Source organism: Penaeus japonicus, unplaced genomic scaffold (assembly GCF_977035675.1).
Source record: "Penaeus japonicus unplaced genomic scaffold, GWHDUDI00000001_assembly GWHDUDI00000001, whole genome shotgun sequence".
NCBI classification, from domain to species: Eukaryota; Metazoa; Arthropoda; class Malacostraca; order Decapoda; family Penaeidae; genus Penaeus; species Penaeus japonicus.
In genome coordinates this window covers 1,597,965-1,610,464 of record NW_028234403.1, presented here as the reverse complement: position 1 = coordinate 1,610,464, position 12,500 = coordinate 1,597,965, and the positions used below count along the sequence as shown (strand labels likewise).

Below are 12,500 nucleotides of genomic sequence, written 5' to 3'. Positions count from 1 at the left end.
TTCGTGTTTAACTGCCAAATACTTTTTTTTTATTGTTTTCATTAATAAAAATCTCCTCCACTAATTTTAAACTCTCGTCTTGTGATTTTATTCATGGGTTATTCATTTTCAATCATCAAACGCTTTTTATTTTTTTTTATTAATGTATCATTGGTTTCCGTCAATGTGCGTGACGCTAACGTTCATAAATATACGTTTCCAATTCTAACCGATATTAACGGTTCTCATTTCGAACGATTCAGTGCGGATTTCATTTTCGAAATAACCAATATAATGGTACTGATCTGCACTGAATATATAATTCATTTGACAGGTTGATTGACGACGCTAGAGTGCTAATCAGTTAAACGAGTTAAACGTATACGCCTTTTAAATGATTACAGTTTCTGAGGAGAAAGCTGTCATAATCTTGCTTTCTATACGTGAAATTTTGTAGTTTCGGAAACATCTTCAGACTGAAAGCGCACACAAGCTGATCCATATAATGCGTCCACGCACGCACCGACACTGACCACCCCCACCTACACCTACAGACACACACACTCACTCACTCACACACTCACTCACTCACTCACTCACTCACTCACTCACTCACTCACTCACTCACTCACACACTCACACACACACTCACACACACTCACTCACACACTCACACACACTCACTCACTCACTCACTCACTCACACACTCACTCACTCTCTCTCACTCACTCACTCACTCACTCCTCACTCACCACACACACACACACACCTCCACCACACACACACTCACTCACTCACTCACACACTCTCACTCACTCACTCACTCACTCACTCACTCTCTCACTCTCTCTCACTCACTCACTCTCTCTCTCACTCACTCACTCTCTCACTCTCTCTCTCTCACTCACTCTCTCCCTCTCTCTCTCTCTCTCTCTCTCTCTCTCTCTCTCTCTCTCTCTCTCTCTCTCTCTCTCTCTCTCTCTCTCTCTCTCTCTCTCTCTCTCTCTCTCTCTCTCTCTCTCTCTCTCTCTCTCTCTCTCTCTCTCTCTCTCTCTCTCTCTCTCTCTCTCTCTCTCTCTCTCTCGTGTCCTTCCGATAAGATATCAAGTAAAAAAACTTTCGAATGCTAGTCTTAGGAATAATCTCCCAAATGCATTTCAGGTAAAAAGTCTATAGAAAATCGGTCAAGTCTTTAACAATACTGGCCCATACACTAAACAACAGAATTCAAAATAAATCCAAGAATAACAAAACGGCCAATGATAGCAGAATAGTAAAATAAAATACATGTATTAATCTCCTTCACTTTATATAAAATTCATGTTTCTTTGTAATCTACAAAAGGATAATACTAAAACTGAGGAAACAGAAATCTTACATCCATTTCTAAACATGTTACTAAACAAATAAATGATAAATTAAAAAATATATATATTTAAGTACAAAGATCTCAAATCCAGCCAAAAATTTCATCAATCCCTTAATTTTGTTACAGTTACCCTTGGATTTATTGAGAAAAAAAAACATAAAGAAACAAACTGTACATTACCTGCGACAACCCTAGTCGATACGAAGAGGAATCGAGGTCTAAATGTGCTAGAATTGCTTCCACAGCAGCTCTTTCGTCCAAGACAGGTGTCTGGGCTCTGGCTTCAGCTGGGGCCAACACGGCAAAGCGTCTTCTGAATTCGCTGTACTGGATGTGCTCTGGGAATCCTTGTTTGTGGAGTCTCAGAGCATCCAAGATTTGGCATCCTCGGAGCTGCAAAATACGAAAATAGGTCTCCTGTTAGTAGTTGAATTTATTTGTTATGATCCTAGTAGAAATTCCTACAATCATTAACTCCTAGCAAAGTATAAGTTATAAACTTGTTAAACACCTAGCACTGCTAGTTCTACTCATACAAGAGCATGTCATTTCAGCATATTTTGGCCAAAATAAATATAAATGTGCTTTGAAGTTTTCTATGTACAATGTATGAGAAACTAATAACCATATTATCATTCCTAAACACCATGACTCCATTTAAAAATATGATCAAAAGATTTACTAGACAAAGGAAAGTACAAGTAAAATACATTGATAATTATATTACCTGGGATCGCACAAGAGGCACATTGAGAAGGATATCTTCTGAGGAATTGTTGGCCTTATTTGGCATAACCAAGGAACTCTTGAGATCACAAAGCCCAGCATTGTGTTGTGGTAACAAGCAGTGGACAAACCTTAATTTGCTACGACGAAGTGTTTCAACAATGCCGTCCTAGAAAAAAAAAGGAAACAGGAAAACTTTAAAGCCTGTTACTAAACAACAGTATATCATCAATATTTACGTGGAACTCACAGAATCATAAAACATAAAATAAACAAATTTCATTATGTTACATGCCTTATGTAAAAAACATCATTAGTTCCTTACCACAGTGAATTTCACTTGCAAACAGACACTCTTGCGCTTAATGCCAGCTGTGCCTGTGGTGAAAGCTCGCCTGATAGAAGAAGCTCTACGTAGTGATTGTGACCCTTCAATACCAACAACAGACCCACTGATGGTGTTGCTAACTGGTCCCCGGCTAAATACGAACAATCTACTTAAAGTTTCCCTGAAAGGAAAATTATGAGTATGATGAAATGTTACAATATGATAGAAAGGATATAAAATACCCAAATCATAAGTTATGCTGCTGTCATTCTTTTCATATGAAATACATATACTAGTACTCAGTTCATTTTACAAAAGCAGGACTTACTTATTGGATTCTTGCAGCAAGGCAGCTGCCTGTCTCATGACAGGATTCTCACGGGAGGATTTAAGCCAATTGAGAATTGAATATGTGACTGGATTGGTGCCCTGGAAGTGTTGCAGTGTGAACTGATCTGGTGCCTGGCCTTTCTTCAGTAACTGCGAGTATTCTGTAAATATGAAATACATTTATAAATAATGATCTTAGTTTATAGCATTTATACTTCATTTTCATGTTCCTAAATAGAACTTGAAAATCAGAAAAGGTAATTTACAAAATCTTTGATCAAATAAATCAAATGATTAGAACCTAAATAAAAACAGAATTCACAGAACCAAAACCACAACAAAAATCTCAACTCACCCCTGCTTCCATAATGGGCATACAGTCTCTCCAAGAAGGACTGGTCGGAGGCACCTGGAAAAATGGCTTCCTCGTCAAGAAGCCACAGCAGGCCTCTCCGATCGGCTTCCTTTAAGTCTATTTGAGATGTCCGCACAACACAGTTGGAAGATGCCTTGTCAATAAGGGCAATCAGGGGAGCTGGAGTTCCAATCTCATCTCCAACATCTCCGTACTCAATGTGCTCCTGTTTATGAAAGATTGGAAGTAAGAATATTTTCTTAACATTTTTCCCTTTTGATAGTTTGACTATATTTACCATGAAGACATTATCTAGGGGGAAAAAATTAGACCCTCAAACACACATGCATGTGCACATGCATTCATTTAAACATCCCAAAACCACAAAATAATTAAAAATTCCATAAACTAGAGAAAATTCACACGAGCCTACATGACTCTACATGCACTCCATCCCATTTACTTTCATAAAAAGTAAACCAAAAATAATACATATCTAAAGAAACATTCATGAAACACATATCATTAAAATTGATTTACAAAATCCATATTCACGTTATGGATCCGTTCAACTGTTCAAGATTTGATCCATCCAGCAACAGCATTGTTTCCATAATTTGATACTTGATTCATAAGTGGCAATAACAAGGAGTCATGAACTATATATATATAAAATGTCATACTATGATTACTACCCATAATCTAGACACATTCAGCATACCTTGGCACCTTAACCAAAATAAAATAAATAAGCATATAGTTCAGTCAATGCAGTTATAGTTGCCACAATAAGACTTGTCATGTCATTACAGTATCAGGTTCCTTGATGTGCAAATTGTCCAAATGTAAAATTAGGATCCCTTTAGCAATGTCACTTATCAGTTTTTAAAATCAATGGCTTATAGGAGTCGAAATAGTAATATAAGTTTTGCCTTTTTGGTTTAGGTCTGCTCTCATGTTTCAATTTTTATAGTTTTTATAGTTTCCTTCTCTGTCCTCTCTACTTGTTTGGCAATGTGAGGTAGAAATTAACATGGTAGACAAGGCTTACTAATTACACTGTAAAATGCATTGATAACGAGAATCACACCCATACAAAATAGTCTTTACTCTTTTGTATTTTTTGCCTGCCCAGAAAAATGGGTCTGTTTTGCAAATCATCTCTCCCACACTGATAGCACTAATACATTTATAAAATTCAATGCTGATGCCTGTAACTTATTATTGCCTTATTTCGATGGGGAAGGACTGCACTCTATGTTGAAAATACTAAAAGATCCCAAAAGGTAGAATGTAAAATGCAAAAAACAATAAGTGAACTGAGCTGATTAGCAAAAATTTTTCATCATCAGCATAAAGTATAATTATTCCCAATCAAAATAAGTCTATATAAAGCTTTCTATAAACAAAATGTAAATTACTATCATGTTCATTACTTTGGATAACACCATGGTTATCATGAAAACCAAGGATTCTGATGTTTCTAAGATCCCAAATGCTAATGGGATGAGAAAATAGAAATATTCTTAAAATCTATGCTTTATAACACAGCAGAAAAATGCTAATATGCCTCCTATTCCTGTTATGATATGAATGGCTTTAGCAGTATAGGTACAGGTATTTCAGCTACATACAGCTTACAGAAAAAGACACTGAAGTGCTGAAGAAAGAATCTACAAAACATATTTCTTGGATGTCCTCCACTTTCCCATATCAGAAAGACTTCAGACTTTACCCATTAAAAGTGTAATTGCAAAATCACATAATTCAATATAAAACAAAGCTTCTGATTCCATTGAACGGACACTTCTTGAACAAAAATTGTAACTTACCATTCATGAAACATCTTCCTGGAACTTACATGGGACATACTCCATCTTACATATACAAAGCAGCATTATTCCTAAATTTTTCTACAATGTTCATTACCCATTCCGTGCTAGCTTTGAATTAACTCACTAATAATAAATCCTGATCCAGTTAAGCCATGTCAGCTTTATAATAATCTAACAACAGGGGATATAAGTTACCTTACATTAATACCCACCTTTATTAGTATAACAATACATCCTTTACTGTTCTAAGTGGCTTCATGGAACATACATACTCCAATGTCCCACTTAATTTTCTAAACCCGATTGCATCTAACAATAAAAATGGTAACAACAGTATATGTGATAAGAAAGAAACAATCACACTAGGTAAACCTATTCTACATTAACATCCAATCTTTATATAATTGTGACAGTTGCTCCTCTCTGAAAGGCAAATCTATATTCCCTGATTTCTGCCATAAGGGAAATGGCACTAATCTTATAATACTAAAAAAAATGAGGTGTCATGTGGATTTACTTCATCATATCTAAATCTAAAGGATCTTAAACAATACAATACCCTTTTTATGTGCCCAGACCAATTCCATATAATCATCTGACCGAGTAATGAAAGGTGATGTCTCACATCACACTCAGTTAAGAGAAGACAACCAGGCAATGACAGATGAAGAAAGCCTATAAAACTCTTGTACAAGCATAATAAGCAACAGTAATTGCCCAGACAGACACAATAGTCACCATAAGCTCTGCAAAAGCCATGTTGCAATTAGGCCTATATGGAATCCATGACAAATTTTTCTTGCGTCAAGTCAAGGCTTTCCCACTAAGCATTAATTAGCTGGCTGGACTCAGAAGGGCAGAATACCCTACAGGATAACGTCATAATGTAATAACCTTGTAAATCAACCAACCTGATATCACCTGATTACAATTGCAAATCTTACCCAATCAATGCCTATAAACTAGTACAGCACCAACTACTTGCATCATTTATCTGCACTACCAACTGGAAGAGATACATCATGGTTCAGCATGTAGTCTGCATCCAAACACCAATGCCTAAATGGAACTAGCCGTGTATCAGCATGATTAGCATACACTAGCTGTGGTCTAAGTACAGCTACTTACACCTACCTTCATGTAATTGCACTGAAAATCCTGTGAACAAGCTTGTTGAAAGAGGAGAGACAAGATGGTCTCCTTACTCCACATGCCTGACCTAGAGACAACTGGGTGAGATTTCCTGGCTGAAACGTCTACAAACTGAGAAGAGGATTCGCTGCTTAAGAACCAACTGTGAGTACATAATGTCCAAGAGAATCATTACTCTAGTTCATAGATATCACACCATGGCATAATTATCGAGCAATAGCAAACTAGAACATAGAATATTAGCTAGCTGACAGTCCTCATGCCACCTCAACTAGAAATTGCCTGTTGATTTGCCAGGGGATGAGTGTGCTTCCAGGACCAGATACTGAGGAGCTGGCATGCATGTGTTGCGATGTCTTGCTCAGTCCATAGGAAAATAATCAATTTTTCAATTAAAGCCCCAATCGGTAGCATATTCTGAATGTAACATAGTACATGAGAAAAGGGCACTAAAAAACACTGTAGGGAATTTATACAAAAAACAAGATAATTTTGAATATCACAATCTAATGCTCCAGTTGATAGCTATATATTAATTATTCCACAGGTGATTATCTATCAAACTCTTCAGAGTACAGCAGGTATCACACTATGAAGAATTTTGAATCCACTACCCAACTCTGTATCCTCATGTCTCCCCTACAAAAAGCTTGAACTCATACCTATTTAATCTTAGTTCAACATAATGAAAAATTAGTGGTCACCAATCTTCTATCATCAACAGCAATAAAAACAGTCGTATAATAATTTCAGATGTCTGTGATGGTATGCATTGTATTCCTCGTGATTTGTGTGTAACTTCCACAACTTATTTTTAGTTAACAATATACACCACAGGGCTATAAACTGTAGTTTGCATTAATCCGTCACAAAGTTTCTCCCTCTCCACCTCTCCCAGGTTTCGGAAAAAAAATTGCATAGTGTGATAGTGCCTTAATACCATTGCCATATTCATTCAACACCAACAAGAAGAAAAAACACCCTACATGCACCAGAGGTACCTGTTATCTTCTTTTTGCTAGAAAGAAATAAATAGATAAAATTTTAGTGTATGTGTTACTTTATTCTAAGGAAGCTCATCAAAATATACCTGAGGGGAACTCACCTGTGCATAACGATCAGTCTGCGCAGTAAAAGTAGTGTCGTGGAAGAGCATTTGGAAACGTTCCTGAGTGTAATTGTGACAAAGGTCTTGGAAAGTTGCTCCTGAAGTCCGGCCACATGATGCTGGATTTTGGAAACCTGGGGCATCTACTACCAAAATGGAGTTTGAAGTGTGAGCAGAAGTTGATATGCATCTGCAAAATAACAAGCAAGGTTTTATGATTTTGTTCCTGTTGTGTCAATGCCTGTTGTAAGTTAAGTATGATCCAGATACAAACAAGAATACACTAAAATGATTAATGACTTGATGTTATTTAACCTGTAATTTCTGCTGATAGTTCTACTGGACCCAAAGGATCAACATGTTTTAAAAGTATTTAAAATCAATTTTCAAATATCTACTTTTTCTGGTAAAAAAATGCACACCTAACAGATTAATCGCAAAACATACCTATTGATAAGTGCCACTATAGCATTGAAAGCCTCACTGTAGAGTCCCGCCGCCATGCCTTCTAAAGCTTCCAAGCCCTCGGGACGCTCTGCTGGTCTCTCAGTGGGTGACGCAGTCCTGGTGGAGATTATATTATTTGTTAATTAACTGTGAAACATCCTGGGATGTATCCTTATTCATTCACCTGGATGAATTCTGCTTTCCTTAGATGAGAGAAATTTAAAATCGTTCTCAGAAATGTAAAAGGACAAAGGACTTTCATAATTCATAATTTAAATCTGTCAGAATAACACTGAAAAAAGAAATAACAAGAAATTCTAGAAATAAATAAACAATATAAACCAATACATCTATCTAAAAATAATAATGAAATAGATATCAAGACAGCATCACATTTTACTAAATGCAACCAACCTAAAATATCCTGAAAATGAAGACTCCAAATTATGAAGAAGTTAAGGATATCTGACTTGAAATATTAATACAGAAATTGCTCGTTCAAAAGTCCTTGTTATGAAGAAGAAAAAAGAATTCACACATTCAAATTGTATGGTTTAACATATCTATTTACAAACAAACATTAAGAATAAAAGATTACAAATAAAGGATGTAACACCATGCAAACACACTTCATTATTGGTGCACCTCATCCTCAAATTAAGGGGACAACTTCCAAACTTCAGCTAAGAGCTCGTTTATGTAAAGCTATATCTAACACATCTATGAATCCTAAGATAAATAGAACAGGTTATCTGTTTACCAGATTAGGGAATTACTCAAGAAACATTTTACTTTTTAAGAAATAGCAAGACAGAAGATAAGCTGGCTGCTCAGCAACACAAGAGATTCCTATGTTTATTTCTCACCAGCCATCATTTTAGATTTAATTTAGTTACTTGACAACAGCAACTATGATTGTTCTTTTTGGTACAGAATTCACATTTAATAAGCTACTATGCGATCAATCTGAAATACCTCCTTATAACTGCTCATATCTCCTAGTAGTACTAATCAACAGATTCTTTACCAAACCATTGATGAAGGGAGTGCATATATACATGCACAGTCCACTATGGTTTCGTTTTGCCCGTTTCTTCTACGCACAGATGGTACTGCATGAGCTTACTCACCAGGGAGTCAAATGGTAGACCTAAATGACCACATCTGTTTACTCCCTCCAGTACTTGATTTTACAGTAAAAATACTTTTATTAACATCATTAATGTAATAAGAGCAATGGTAATTATTCTTAAAAATGATATCAGCATGAAAAAAACTTTCTTACTAAACATTGGGTAAACATAGGTTTAGTAGGCCTACTAATTGACTCCTTGGTGACTATGCAATTTTGGAACCATATATATGAAGAAGAAAAAAATAAAACAAAACCAGAGTGATTGTACATTATCCCCTATCCCAATAGAAAAAAAAAAGTTTCAATTAACTTGAAATGACAAACTTAATCATTCGTATCAAAGTAGAATGAAATGACTACATACATCATAATTTTCAGAGCAAAAATAAGATGTATGGAATTATTGCAATATACGTAATCAGCAACCTCCACTTCTCTTTTCTTTAAAATGACAATCTATATTACCTTTCAAACAGAAATTAATAGAATCAATCGGCCAACATTCAATGAAAAGGATATGATCTGTGAGATATTCAGTCCCTGCATGATCTTTGTTCCTTGACCGTAAATCACCCTTCGTACGCATCATCCTATATCCGTGAACTGAGCTTTAGAGAACCTTTAAGTCTTGCTCACATGCGGGAAACAACTGACAGACCAGGAAGGTTATACTAAGCTGTCGGACAACCTACACACTATACCTATCACCGTCACCGGCTTGCTGTATCATGTCAATAATCTCATCAAATGTTTCGGAGAGAACGCTGAAAGAGAGAAAAAATGTGTTTTGATTGTGTAAGACTGTTGTGTGTCATCTGTCCCAAAGCTGCTGTCTAGAAAAATAAATTGACGTAAAAATGTAAATATGTAAATATGTAAAAAAAAATATAATTACAAAAAAAAAAAAGGAATTTCTATATACTACACATACACATCCTTCTATAATAACATAAAATCTCAATATCAAAATGAATAAGTTAATAATTGGATGAATAATGCATCAAAAAATAAAAACAAAAATAATGTCCATTTAAGAACCTACAAGTTATCAACAGATGAAAAAAATACAGAAAATCTATGTATGAGAGAGAGAGAAAAAAATCACATATGTTTTTCTTCTTAAAAAAGATAATTCACATGATATTTTATTCAAAAATACCAAAAAATATAAATCATATCAACTACACAATTATATAAAGAAGGAGGATTTTTCAGTATAATGTGTACACCAAAAATTTTATCATTGTTATCAGAGTATCTAGTATATCACTGAGTTCCCATATCCTTTTATCTGGAAAAGTATGAAATTTCAGAATGTGAAAAAAAAATAGTAAAGCTCTACAATACATACGGATATATAACAAAATAAATATTCTATTACAAAAAATCGCTTATAGCCAAATAATGCACTTTAAATTAAACAATGTGAAATTCAAGTGATATACACATTAAAAGAAAAAGGAAGATAAAGAGAAAGAAAACCAACAGAAAACAAGACTAAAAGGCTAGGAAACTGAAACTAATCATTCTTGGCCATTCTGTGAAAAAAAAAAGAACATTGATTTATGCATATTTACAAACCTGAAAGATGCCCTAGTTGATGGCGTTGATGGTGTCGAGTAAAAGATGGATCGTGCTAGTTCCTCAACTGATGTTCCCAAGAGTGTTGCTGCTCTCTGCGCACTGCCAGGTTTGCTGAACTGGAATTTATTGCCTGTAGCCGCTGAAAAGGTACATATATGTGAGACATTTGCAAGGGCAGGAGAATGCAGTTTAAGCCAGTAAAAGCTAGAGAAGTTTGAAGAATACCATGAATATCAATAAGAAGTTCAACTGCAGTCATTAAGCAACACCATCAAACAAATTTAGACTACCTTGTTCATAAATAGTATGCATAATGAAGATCTTGTATGCTAACCTGCAAATTCAACAACCACTCAAAATATACAGAACCATGTTCCTCAATAAACATATATCAAATTCACTAAAGTGGAGCACTAACGCTAACAGCATAATCTCGTTGTCTGCCTTACCTCTGACGGCTCCAGCTGTGCCAAGATGATATATGGCAGCCAAGACACTCCAAATGGCATGTTGCTCATCAGGAGACACACCGAGCACATCCAGAGCTGCTCGTATTCTCGCCCATGCAATGCCTGCCTTCTGCTTATCCTCACTCTGTAATATAAGGTAGGAAAATTGATGAATTCATATATGTTTTGTTTTTTTAACCAAATAAAATACAGAAAAAAATTAATGACAAAATAATCATGGCAGAAAAAAGCAATAGAATCAAAAACTTTTGGGAGTACAACTTTTCCTTTAATCCATGTATCCTGTCTAACTTACCCTTTGTAATGGAGTCATGAAGAGGTTTGGTTCAGTGAGTCTGTCGAGACCTAAGGTTCTTCGCAGATCATCGTCTGCACCTGACAGGAGTTGGTAGAAGATGTGGTAATTTGGTTCACCTTCTGGTCGTCTCACTACGCGTGTTTTCTCTGGCATGTAGACCTGGAAAAGAGTAAGTAAGCTCAAATATGGATATCAAATGAAATATGGAAATCATAGATTAATACATGAAACAAAAAATGGTCACACAATTATCTGAGAGTTTTAACGCAGTCGTACCACCAAGCGTACTTTTGTTAGCAACTACATATATGCAATGCAAATATACAATGATTAAGCTAATAGTATCAATTAAGTCTCCCTAAAAGAAAAAAGCTGATCATATCAATAATACCAGCACATTAAACTTTGAAACAAAACAAAAAATCCAAAAAATTATACAGACTAATGTAATCAAGGCTGAACTTACCTGCACAGATGCTGAAGCAATCTGTCCTGAATGGTCGAAATCTAGGCTGAAGATCTGAGTGAATCGAGTTGCATTGGTATTCATTACGGTTCGACTGTTGCCAAATGCTTCCAAGAGCGTGGATATAGCATTCAATTTCTCAACTGTAAAAAAAATATTGGGATATAAATAATCAAATTATACGTAAATCAATCGAAAATAATCTTCCATGACTTAGAATAATTTAAGTGAGTTAAAGCATGAGACAGCTAGCTAGATTCTCACCAAAATAACCATGATAACCCTTTTTTTGACAACAACACAATACTTGTAAGATACCCAGACAACTGACCTGTAAGAATTTTATTGGTGGCTCCGGCAGCGAGCGCCAGGTAGTGCAAGACATGACGGAAGTTGGTGGTCTTGCCGGCCCCAGACCGACCCAGGAAGACGATGCTCTGGTCTCTCCGGGTGGCTAGGAGGTCACGGTAGGAGGCCTGGGCAGCCGAGTAGATGTGGGGGGGCATGTCTTCCAATTTACACCCTTTGAACATTTGTATCACCTGGAGGAAATCACAAAATACTAATCAAAATGCTTGCACTGAGTCTGAAGGGTGGGAGGGAGGGAGAAGTGAGAGAGGGAGAGAGGGAGAGAGGGCAGGTGAGACAGAGGGAGCACAGAAGAGAGAGAGAGAGAGAGAGAGAGAGAGAGAGAGAGAGAGAGAGAGAGAGAGAGAGAGAGAGAGAGTGAGTTGGAGAGAGAGTGAGAGAGAGAGAAAAAGAGATTATGAAAATGATTATTATTATAATATATTTGAAGTGATTACGATGGTTTTCTCTATTAAAGAAATAATAATAAAAAAAAGTTTTGTGATTTCTTAGCTTAAAATTGTTACTAGACGTTATAATAATATCCATATTGAAAAAGGTCAAAATAA

At 35.8% G+C, this 12,500-nt stretch overlaps 1 protein-coding gene across 2 annotated transcripts in view; it reads right to left on the bottom strand.

Annotated features, from left to right (window-relative positions):
- The window catches only part of Mhcl (Myosin heavy chain-like), a 246,631-nt gene that overhangs the window by 100,177 nt on the left and 133,954 nt on the right, over window positions 1-12,500 (bottom strand). The window contains exons 4-16 of one of the 2 annotated variants that reach the window (XM_086550591.1): window positions 11,915-12,125; window positions 11,584-11,726; window positions 11,115-11,276; window positions 10,799-10,943; window positions 10,347-10,488; window positions 9,458-9,529; window positions 7,631-7,747; window positions 7,181-7,373; window positions 3,089-3,314; window positions 2,732-2,894; window positions 2,401-2,584; window positions 2,077-2,244; window positions 1,530-1,742 (exon numbers count right to left, since the gene is read on the bottom strand). In XM_086550591.1, coding sequence (XP_086406717.1) covers window positions 1,530-1,742; window positions 2,077-2,244; window positions 2,401-2,584; window positions 2,732-2,894; window positions 3,089-3,314; window positions 7,181-7,373; window positions 7,631-7,747; window positions 9,458-9,529; window positions 10,347-10,488; window positions 10,799-10,943; window positions 11,115-11,276; window positions 11,584-11,726; window positions 11,915-12,125 — 2,139 coding nt within the window. The remainder of the gene's footprint in view (window positions 1-1,529; window positions 1,743-2,076; window positions 2,245-2,400; window positions 2,585-2,731; window positions 2,895-3,088; window positions 3,315-7,180; window positions 7,374-7,630; window positions 7,748-9,457; window positions 9,530-10,346; window positions 10,489-10,798; window positions 10,944-11,114; window positions 11,277-11,583; window positions 11,727-11,914; window positions 12,126-12,500) is intronic. The other variant, XM_086550629.1, reaches the window with a different exon arrangement.